The sequence below is a fragment of the Perca fluviatilis genome, chromosome 3, assembly GCF_010015445.1.
Source record: "Perca fluviatilis chromosome 3, GENO_Pfluv_1.0, whole genome shotgun sequence".
In the NCBI taxonomy this organism is placed as follows: Eukaryota; Metazoa; Chordata; class Actinopteri; order Perciformes; family Percidae; genus Perca; species Perca fluviatilis.
In genome coordinates this window covers 46,664,860-46,677,018 of record NC_053114.1, presented here as the reverse complement: position 1 = coordinate 46,677,018, position 12,159 = coordinate 46,664,860, and the positions used below count along the sequence as shown (strand labels likewise).

Here is a 12,159-nt window from a genome sequence, read left to right as displayed (position 1 = left end):
CGCCAACAACTCCAAACTGTCTGTTTTATGGAGATGGATCTTAAAGGTGGGGAGGGGGGGAGAGGGGGGGTCCGCACGAGGACAGGAAAGTTACAAAATATGCAAATCTATCCGTCTACATCCTGCAGCCTGTTGAGCGCCTCACAACTCTGTCAGAAACAGCGTGTATTCTTAGCGGAGCAAAGTGGAGACACGCTCGTGGTATGGCGTCTTCAGCGGTAATTCAAAAGCATCTTGTTGAATGCAAAGAAAATGACATGTTCTAATAAATTCTATGAGACTCAGTACAAGATTATCCACAGCCTGCATGTTACCCCTGCTATTCGATGTAAATATGACCCAATGTGCTCATCAATATGTGTGAAATGTAAAAACAGCTGTGGCACTTATGGACATCTAATGTGGTTCATGTCCAAAAATCTCAAGTTTCTGGCTATCGGTCCAAAACGAGATTAAGAACATTTTTAGGTTTGATATTCCACTAAATCCATACCGTTTTGTACTGGGACTGGATGCTAATTGTGATCGTAGGTACAGGTACATTTTTAGAGTTGCTTTGTATGCTGCACGCCTCACAATACTACATAAATGGTTAGACGAAGATGCTCCTAATATTACAATGTGGTATGAAAAATGTATGTCCATCTTTCCATTGGAGAGAGTATCACATGTACTAAGAAATACGCTTGATGTGTTTGTAAGGGAATGGTCTCCATTAGAATTATACCTAAAAGAAGAATGGTCTAGAGTAATATGTATAGGGGTAGGAATTTTAGTTTGAAAAGTGACTGAATAAGCACATGGAATATTTAATTTTGCACTGCAACTGCTAGTTTTATTTTACCTTACTCTTATTTCTTTATTTTTCTTTATTTTAAATTTTAATTTTTTTCCTGTCTGTTTGTCTTGTATCACTTGTGGTTTCTTGTATTGTCTCACATTAAATTAAAATTGAAAACAAAAAAAAATAATCATATTGGGAGAAAAACGTGCTCTGGTTTATTGGCATTTCTTTAAACCAATCACAATTGTCGTGGGCGGGGCTAAGCTCCAGACGGAGCCACGGTGCCTCTGCTAAATAGTCTCAGGAAGGAACTGGTTCTGGTGGAACATGTGGACGTTCAGAAGTAGTTTTAGTCGTGCAACAGAAAACTCAGATTGGACAGATAGTCTAGCTAGCTGTTAGACAGACAGACAGACAGACAGATAGTCTAGCTAGCTGTTAGACAGACAGACAGACAGACAGACAGACAGACAGTCTAGCTAGCTGTCAGACAGACAGACAGATAGTCTAGCTAGCTGTTAGACAGACAGACAGACAGACAGACAGATAATCTAGCTAGCTGTCTGGATTTACCCTGCAGAGATCTGAGGACCAGTTAACCATAGTCCTCACAAATCCACCGGAGGTTAGAACCCCGACACAGAGACAGAGCTATGCTGCAGGTGCAGCGTGGCGGAGATGGACTAACGGTTACATAACCTTTAAAACGAGCCAAAGTTTAACCTTCGAGCTCTTCAATACTTAAACCTCCTGTTGTCCTTTACAAAAACTTTCTCTATCAGAACATCTACAAAACAACGTTGAAAAAGTGACAAATGTTGGAAAAAGCTACAAAAACGCAAGAAACAAATCGACAAAAATATATATTTTTTAACGACGCTAATGAAAAAAAGACCAAAAAACATTGGAAAAATGTGACAAAAATACCATCAAAAATGTGACCAAAGGTGACAAGAACTGGTTAAAAAAAGTGACAAGAAAACGCCAAAAAGTGACAAAAAAATATGAATGAAATTACAAAAACGTTGAGAAAATTGTAGAAAAACACCAACAAAATGTTGAAATTTCGACCCAGAAAAAGCCAAAGTTGCAGGTGGACAGGAAGCCGACAGGAGGGAGAAAGACCCAGCCTCCGACAGGGCTGTCAATCCATCACCGAGCCACCTTTTGCTTTTTTTGTTGCCTTTTTCTATTTCTTTCCAACTTTTCTGTCGATGTTTCTGACCTTTTTCCAACTTTGTTGAGTTTTTGTTTTCTTTTTCTCCGCCTTTCTTAACGATTCTGTTGCTTTTTTTTTTTCAGTAACTTTAGAGTAGAGAGTAACTTTAGATCAGAGAGTAACTTTAGAGCAGAGAGTAACTTTAGAGCAGAGAGTAACTTTAGATCAGAGAGTAACTTTAGAGCAGAGAGTAACTTTAGATCAGAGAGTAACTTTAGATCAGAGAGTAACTTTAGATCAGAGAGTAACTTTAGAGTAGAGAGTAACTTTAGATCAGAGAGTAACTTTAGAGCAGAGAGTAACTTTAGATCAGAGAGTAACTTTAGATCAGAGAGTAACTTTAGATCAGAGAGTAACTTTAGAGTAGAGAGTAACTTTAGATCAGAGAGTAACTTTAGATCAGAGAGTAACTTTAGAGTAGAGAGTAACTTTAGAGTAGAGAGTAACTTTAGATCAGAGAGTAACTTTAGATCAGAGAGTAACTTTAGATCAGAGAGTAACTTTAGATCAGAGAGTAACTTTAGAGCAGAGAGTAACTTTAGATCAGAGAGTAACTTTAGATCAGAGAGTAACTTTAGATCAGAGAGTAACTTTAGAGTAGAGAGTAACTTTAGAGTAGAGAGAGTGAACTTTAGAGCAGAGAGTAACTTTAGATAGAGAATAAACTTAGTTCAGTTAGAGAGAGTAACTTTAGAGTAGAGACTAACTGTAGAGAGTAACTGTAGAGAGTAACTTTAGAGTAGAGACTAACTGTAGAGAGTAACTTTAGAGTAGAGAGTAACTGTAGAGAGTAACTTTAGAGTAGAGAGTAACTGTAGAGAGTAACTTTAGAGTAGAGAGTAACTGTAGAGAGTAACTTTAGAGGAGAGAGTAACTTTAGAGTAGAGAGTAACTGTAGAGAGTAACTTTAGAGTAGAGAGTAACTGTAGAGAGTAACTTTAGAGAGTAACTTTAGAGTAGAGAGTAACTGTAGAGAGTAACTTTAGAGTAGAGAGTAACTGTAGAGAGTAACTGTAGAGAGTAACTTTAGAGTAGAGAGTAACTGTAGAGAGTAACTGTAGAGAGTAACTTTAGAGTAGAGAGTAACTGTAGAGAGTAACTGTAGAGAGTAACTTTAGAGTAGAGAGTAACTGTAGAGAGTAACTGTAGAGAGTAACTTTAGAGTAGAGAGTAACTGTAGAGAGTAACTGTAGAGAGTAACTTTAGAGTAGAGAGTAACTGTAGAGAGTAACTGTAGAGTAGAGACTAACTGTAGAGAGTAACTGTAGAGAGTAACTTTAGAGTAGAGAGTAACTGTAGAGAGTAACTGTAGAGAGTAACTTTAGAGTAGAGAGTAACTGTCTCTGTCTCTGCGGTTTGATGAATGTGCCGAAGCAGAGGACTGACGCCAGACGAGTCCAAACCTGTTATTAACACATCCACACATCTGCCTGTTAAATCAAACATCTGTCTGTTATCAACACATCCACACATCTGCTGAGCCGTGAGCCAATCAGAGCCGAGGCCGGGGAATCGACCACGGTGATCTCTGATTAAACTTCAACACGTTCATCCAACCTGCAGGAAATGTGACGCGCTCACACAGGATTTAATTTAGTCCTTCACAACGTGTGTGTGTGTGTGTGTGTGTGTGTGTGTCTCTGTGTGTCTCTGTGTGTGTCTGTGTGTGTGTGTGTGTCTCTGTGTGTCTCTCTGTGTGTCTCTGTGTGTGTGTGTGTGTCTCTGTGTGTCTCTGTGTGTGTGTGTGTGTGTGTGTGTGTGTGTGTGTGTGTGTGTGTGTGCTCACACAGGATTTAATCCTTCACATCACACCGTGAAGTCTAATTCAGGGCTGTCAAACTCAGTTTCCCAGAGGGCCACACTGGAAAAAAAGAATCACATCAAGGGCCAGACATGTACATTTTATTGACATGCTTTTATTTAATCAAACAAAACAAAGCGACACAAAAATATCGAAAAAAAAATACAAAAAACGTCTGAAAAAGTGACAAAAATGCTGAAAAAAGCACCAACAGCTTTGGCAAAAATGACAAAAACTTCACATAAAGCTACAAAAACTAGTTGGGCCAAAATACATGGTGAACCTAAATTGATATGCGGGCCTTGAGTTTGACACGTGTGATCTAATTGAAGAGCGCCGGGGGTTTGAATCCCGCACCCCCATCTCTCTCTCCCACCTTTCCTGTCTGTCCACCGTCACTATCTAATAAAAGACCCAAAAAATATTGACGATGACACGTTTATGAGTCGTAAAAATGAGAAGAAGACCCAGAAACCCTCAGGGGGGACTCGGCATGTTGGCTTCCCTTCAGTTACTCCACGAACCATGACCTGAAGAGAAGAGTTAAACATTCATAACGTTTATGAAAGGAAAAAGGGAGAGAAGAAGAAAGAACGATGAAAAAAGTAACAAAAAGTAATAAAAAGTTCGGGAAAAAAAAACACAAAAACGTCAAAAGGTGCAGAAAAAACACTGGGAAAAAGTGACAAAAACTTTGACGTGTGTGCATGTGTGTGTCTGTGTGTGTGTGTGTGTGTGTGTGTGTGTGTGTGTGTGTGTGTGTGTGTCTGTGTGTGTGTGTGTGTGTGTGTGTGTCTGTCTGTGGGTTGTGCCTGTGTGTGCATGTGTGTCTGTGTGTCTGTGTGTGTGTGTGTGTCTCTGTGTGTGTGTGCCTGTGTGTGTGTCTGTCTGTCTGTGTGTGTGCCTGTGTGTGTGTATGTGTGTCTGTGTGTCTGTGTGTGTGTGTGTGTCTCTGTGTGTGTCTGTGTGTGTGTGTCTGTGTGTGTGTGTGTCTGTCTGTGTGTGTGCCTGTGTGTGCATGTGTGTCTGTGTGTGCCTGTGTGTGTGCCTGTGTGTGTGCATGTGTGTGCATGTGTGTCTGTGTGTGTGCCTGTGTGTGTGCATGTGTGTCTGTGTGTGTCTGTGTGTGTGTGTGTGTGTGTGCCTGTGTGTGTGTGTGTGTGTGTGTGCGTGTGTGTGTGTTGTGTGTGTGGTGTTTGTGTCTTTGTGCGTGTGGTGTGTGTGTGTGTGTGTGTGTGTGTGTGTGTGTGTGTGTGCCTGTGTGCCTGTATGTGTGTGTGTGTGTGTGTGTGTGCCTGTGTGCCTTTTTTGTGTGTGTGTGTGTGTGCCTGTGTGTGTTGAAAAAAGTGACAAAAACATCGGTGGAAAAGCGACAAAAGTGTCAACATTTTGACACAGAAACCCAACAAGTTGCACGGTCAACGGGAAGACAAGACGAGGGCTAACCTCCAGGCCTGAGTCTGTCTTGGAGAGCATGTTTTTAATAAAGCTCTCTTCTCTGGAGGAAATCTGGACATCATCTGCAAGCCCTGTACTGGGATAGGCAACATGGCATCATGACTTCGCGTAAACATACACGCCACTTTCCTAAAGCCACGTGGCGTGTTATCTGGACGCATTTTGAGCTACCTGCGTGTATGTCTACGCTGTATACAGCAGATGGCAGTCTGCAATATCACAGGGTAAAAATACACATGTACATGTAGACTTTAATTCTCTCCAATTTTATCTCATTCCTCACTCCTCTCTTTATTGAACCACGTAATCTCACTGACATTCTACCGCAGGGGCGTCAAACTCAGTTCAACATCACACCAAGGGCCAGACATTTAGTTTATTCACATGCTTTTATTTCATCAAAAAAGTCAAAGATCTTAGACTGTATTGTTGCATATATCTCATATAGCCTTCTCACAACAGTTTGGTCAACATAAAGACACAACAAAAAGTAACTTAGACATCAAAGAAAAATGTGACAAAAACTTCAGAAAAAGCGACAAAACATTGAAAAAGCTACAAAAAACTAGGTGGGCCTAAATCTATAGTGAACCTAGATAGATATACGGGCCGGATCAAAATCTGCAAGAGGCCGGATTTGGCCCGCGGGCCTCGAGTTTGACACCTGTTCTACAGTAACGCTTGGCTATATTTTGAATGATCACTATTCCCTGTTATTTATTTTGTTGTAATTGGCTCTGTGTGTTCTTTTTGAGTTTGTTTGAGTATGTGTGCAATGTTTTTTCTTCAGGACTCCCTCAAAAGCGAGACGGTGCATCTCAAGGGGTTATCCTAATAAAAGAATTTCAGAGAATTTCAATACAGAATTTCCAAAGTCACGTGTCGTGTTACCGCGAGGCTACGGTTGGGTTTAGGAAACGCCACACGTGGGACCCGATCCCCGGTCTCCTGGGGGAGAGTCCTGTGTTTGACCCATCCTCCCCCCCGACCAACATCCCTATGTGGATTTTCAGCCTTTCATATTACTCTCTACGGCGTCAATTCACACACAATCGCAAGGTAATGTAAGTCAATGGAGGCCAAACGGCGTTGATAAACACGCTACAAAGCAAGTATTCGTCTTGATAACACGCTTATAATGGCGTACGAATTGGCTATGAATTAATTTGACTAATAGTTGAGATCGGAGGATGTTGAGTGGATCGCTGACTGGTTTATGTCAAAGTTTAGTCAGAATTCTGTATGAAAAACATTTAAACATTATTTTTCAAATGCTATGAAATTGAATAAAACACCCAAAATTCTGTGAAAGTGATCATTTATTTTACGTGTGAAGATCATTGCATGGGTCCCGTACAACGTACATCATGCATCCAGTTTATTTTGGGGCAATTTGGTTGAAAGAAACCCATATTTCTGATATAAAAAAAACTTTATAAACGGGTGAAATTTGACCCCAAGGACAAAACAAGGAAAGAACATCTGTAATGGATGCTAAAGAGGAATGAGATATCCCTCCCTTACCCCTCCTATAATTCCTATGGTCCTCCCTTACCCCTCCTATAGTCCCTATGGTCCCTCCCTTACCCCTCCTATAGTCCCTGTGGTCCCTCCCTTACCCCTCCTATAGTCCCTGTGGTCCCTCCCTTACCCCTCCTATAGTCCCTATGGCCACTTGGACAGCATACATTCAAATGGAAAAAACAGTGTCGAGGGAGAGTAGTTAGTAGAACTGTTTAAAAGTGGACTGTTCCTGTAACTACGGTCCTGGAACTACTTGGTCGGAAAGAGGCGAATGAAGAGATTGAGCAATTTGAAGATCGATAAGTAGCCTAACGTGCTCCTGTGGGTCGTATTGGGGGGGGGGGAATTACCCTTATCCTCGGTGGGTTTGGTTGAACCGGGGATAATATTTGGGTCCTTGTGTCCCTGCAGGATGTGACTCTGGTTTCGGGAATGCGACAGCGAAGCATCTGGACGCTCTGGGCTTCGAGGTGTTTGCCACCGTGTTGGACGGGTCCGGAGACGGAGCCAGAGATCTGCAGAGGACCTGCTCCCACCGCCTCACCATCCTGCAGGTGGACATCACACAGCCTCAGCAGGTCCAGCAGGCGCTGATCCAAATCAAGGCCAAACTGGGCCTCAAAGGTAAAGACCATGTGGAAATTATTTTATTAGGAATAACCCCTTGAGATGTGGCATCTCGTTTTCAAGGGGGTCCTTAAAGGCAAACATATATAATACATTCACAATTAGACAAAACAGTTATCAAAACAACTTGATCAGACCTCAAGAAAAACATACATCAGACATACTGTACATACATACTGACAGACAGAAGACAAAGCTCTCCTTCACACCAAAACCACCTATATCCTCTCATTCAAACCATTAAATATTAGACAATAAACAGTGAAGGTCATTTATATACAGTTGAGAGAGATAATAATAATAATAATAAAAATAAAGTAAATGAATAAATAGATGAATAAATAAAAATATCAAGCATGAGAAAAACAGTTGTAGCTTGTATGCAAATAATTAAGAAGAGCCATCTTAAACTGGTGAAAAGAGGAGATAGATCTAAAAGACCTAGGTAAACCATTCCAGTCGGAAGGGGCTTTAAATTTAAAGGCTCTCCTCCCAATTTATTTTGATATATGTGGTACAGAGAAAAAAAGGTGGTCAGTGTCTCTTAGACTATAAGATGATTTATATAAAATCAAGTGTTGTTTCAGATAGGATTGGTAGTTTGAAAAAATGCATTTATAAACAACCTGCAACCAGTGAAACTGATGTCTAGCATTTAGTGAAAGAAGATTCAATGACTGATACATTTGACAGTGATGGGTTATCAATGGACACCTCAGAACAAATCTGCAGAGACTATTATAGATCACATTCAAAGGTTTAAGATTGATTTTGGCTGTGTTCTGATAAACAACATCCGCATAATCAATTATAGGCAATAATAGTTGAGTAATAATCTTTAATCTGTTTTATAAAACAATTAAGTGAGCAGTATAACATTCTTAAACTACAGTTTATTTTTTTCACAATGGAGTCAATATGAGGTCTGAAGGTAAGTCGGGAGTCGAGCCAAAGGCCAAGATATTTAAACTCCTCAACATTCTCTAGAGGTGTACCATCCAGGAATTTAACCTTACGAGAGTTATTGTGCTTATGAAGTGCAGATCTCGTTACAAAAAACATGTTATAGCACTTCTTTTTATTCAATAGAAGCAGATTAGAAGAGAACCATGTTTGAATACGATTGAAATCAAATTGAAGAGAGTTTAGAATCTCAGATATGTCACGTTTAGATGTATACATAACTGTGTCATCTGCGTATAGATGGATCTGATAATCTAAAGATATTTGTGGTAGATCATTTAATAATAAATGGAAAATAAAAGGGGCCCCAGGGAAGAACCCTGAGGGACACCAGTTTCAATTATTCTAGGCTGAGAGAAAACAGCATTAAGAGACACACTTTGACGTCTGTAATGAAGCTATGCATTAAACCAGAGAACAGCTGATTTGGAGAGGCCAATAGCATATAGTTTATCAAGAAGAATATAATGATTGACCATGTAAAACGCCTTAGTAAGGTCAATACAAATTGCACCAGTAGACCTGTTGTTATCTTGTGCAGAAAAAATATAATTGGTAAATATTGTAAGGGCTGTTGTTGTAGAATGATTAGGTCTAAATCCAGATTGATTTGGAGTCAAGAGAGAGAAGTCATTAATATATTTAGACAATTGCCTAAAAATAAGCTTTTCGAATATCTTAGCTACATTACTAATTATGGAGATTGGCCTATAATTGTTGACATCAAGTGAGTCACCACCTTTGTATAGTGCTGTTACTTTCGCAAATTTCCACATTAATGGAATTACGCAAGTGGAAAGTGATAAATTAAATAAATTACATAGTGGAAATGCTAGGACGTGGGAAGAAAGCTTAATAAACTTAATGTCCAAACCATCAGGACCAGCACCATTAGAAGATTTTATTTCTAAGATTGCCTGTCAGAGGGATGAATTGTTGAAAATGAAAATGAGAATGAGCCATTGTTCACAGTATTTGTTATGCTAGAATAGGAGAGCTCAGATGACTGAGAACAACAAATTGAGGAAAAATGATGATTGAGAGCATTGGCCATTGACATAGGGTTAGTAATAATGTTGTTCTTCATTCTAAGTTTGGTAGGAAGACTTTTATTGGTTTTGTTAATTAAAGAGTTAAGTTTCTTCCAGAATTGCTTAGGGTTTTTGATGTAATCTGATAAAGAATACTTATGATAATTTGATTTTGCATTCCTTGTTTTGGTTGTACAGTCATTTCTTAATTTCTTATATTCAGACCAATCAGCAGCATCCTTTGTCATGTGGTATCTGACCCAGGCTTTATCTTGTTGTTTAAATAAATCTATTAATCACCATTAATCCAAGGTAAATGACTCCCCTTGACCTTAATAGATGTCCAAGGTGCATGCCTATCTATGACTTTAAGAACCTCTGACAGAAAAAAGTTCCAGGCGTCTTCAACATAAGGGATCATTTGAAATCTAGACCAATTAATACTTATTAAATCTTGGATGAAAGCATCTGAGTTTAGTTTTTTACACTGTCTTATCCTAATTACTTTAAATGGCAGACGGGGTAGTCTTATTTTCCAAACACAAAAAACAATTGAATGATCACTAAAACAATCAGATAATACCCCAGATTGAGATATTCTATTTGGATGGGTAACTAAAATCCAGTCCAGAAGAGACTTAGACTTATTAGTCACCCTAGTCGGATCAGTAATGAGTTGAGTAAGGTTTAGACCATTAAATACGTTTTCTCATGAAAAGATTAGCGATCAAGCCAATTACGATAAAAATCACCTAGTAAAATCAACTAATTTGCATAGTCTAAAGCAGTGTTTCTCAAATGGGGGTACGTGTACCCCTAGGGGTACTTTGGAGGACTGCATGGGGTACGTGAGATATTTAACAAAAATGTTTAATAGTTATAAGGCTGTTATCCAGAACATTATCCCTCTTTATGTAGACTTTTTTTCTACCAAAACTGTGACATTTGTGTCGCCTTCTTTGACCTATTCTTGCCGTCCTTCTACTGTCCTTGTACCTTACTGTCCTTCTGTCGCTGTTTTTGAAGTTTTTCATACTATCTTTGACCTATTCTTGCCTTACTTCCTTTCTTCTTTCTACCGTCTTTTTCCAAGGTTTTGTCTTTATTTTATTTATTTATTTTTTTTACAGTTTTTGTCTCCTTTTCTCATCAGCATTTAAATGTTTTTTTCAGGCACAAGGCTGTTGTTTAGTAAATCTATCGCTGACAGCGCTGTACTGTTCCTCTTTATAGAGACTTTTCTTTCTACCAAAAACGATTAGCGCTGGTCAGGGGGTACATGGCTTAAAGAAACAATTCAAAAGGGGTACATTATTGAAAAAAGTTTGAGAACCATTGGTCTAAGTTAATAGTAGCAAGAATACAATTTGTCAATTCAACAGGGGAATTAGGAGGTCTATAGATGTTACCTATAATTATCTGCTTGTTCTCATGAAAAGCAATATTAACAAATAAGCATTCAAAATATACAGCTCTCTCCTTTGGCATAATGAGTTCAGAAGATAAATGAGAAGAGATATAGGTGGCTACTCCCCCACCACGAATACACCTGTCTGCTCTATACAGAGTATAACCATCAAGTTTAACATCTATATCAGATATATGTTCAGCCATGTTTCAGAAAGTGTGATAACGCTAGGCTTATTGTAAGAAAGCCAGGCTCTTAGCAAGTCGATTTCATTTGTCAAACTCCTACTATTCAAATGTATAACAAATAAACCTTTACCTATACTGATTCTTCAAAAATAAATAGATAGGAGAGTTGGGGAGAAAAGGGTGGAGGGGAGGGGAGAGCATATCACACAAATATTTACAAACATTTACACACAAACACACACATACCATGATACACACACAAGAGCACAGAAACCTAGGCATAGCCTACAATAAGTCAAACAAACAAGAATGAAGGCTCAAGCCGCAAAAATATTAACTGGGAATGCTTTATACATATCCTAAATGTCACTATGTACAGACCTCATTATGAGACAGCCTATAGGCTGCAGCAAAATGAAAGAATAAATAAATAAATAAAAAATTCATGAATAGCCTAGTAATGTAACTCAGTGAGAAACTGCATATGCAAATTAAAGAAACCAAATAATATTTATCAGCCACTGAATTCATTTTTATTTGTTTTCTTTTTTATCTTGATATATAGCCAGCCCTATAGGCTAAAGAAGATAAGAGAAAAAGAAAAACGTCTCAATATTCTGGTCTGGAAGGAAATTATAAATCATTTCCGTATCACGTAAACCTTCAAGAGGTAATCAAATACATCCAGATTACGCTACTGCAAACAAACAAAATTCAACAACAACCAATCAATAGACTACCTTAAACAGGCCAGGAGCAGTATGTCATTTAGGTTGTAATTCCTTAAGAAACTTCAGTTTCCACTGAGGTTTTGCACAGCACCGATTTACCAGGAGAGGTAATCTTGAGCGTAGCAGGATAGCGCAAGGAGTATTTAATGACCAGTTCACTGAGTTTCTTTTTGATATCATCAAACTCCTGATGCTTTTGGAGAAGACTGGTACTGAAACCCGGAAAGATATGAACACGTTTGTCATTGTACTTAAGTTCTTAAGAACTGGGCCTCAAAGGTAAAGACCATATCCCCTTTAACCAAGGCCAAACTGGGCCTCAATGGTAAAGACCATGTCCACTTTAACCAAGGCCAAACTGGGCCTCAAACGTAAAGACCATGTCCCCTTTAACCAAGGCCAAACTGGGCCTCAAAGGTAAAGAC

General features: G+C 39.0%; 1 protein-coding gene across 1 annotated transcript in view; it reads left to right on the top strand.

Moving 5' to 3' along the window:
• Positions 1-12,159, top strand: part of hsd11b2 (hydroxysteroid (11-beta) dehydrogenase 2) — a 46,354-nt gene that overhangs the window by 15,668 nt on the left and 18,527 nt on the right. The window contains 1 exon segment of the mRNA XM_039795431.1: positions 7,198-7,410. Coding sequence (XP_039651365.1) covers positions 7,198-7,410 — 213 coding nt within the window.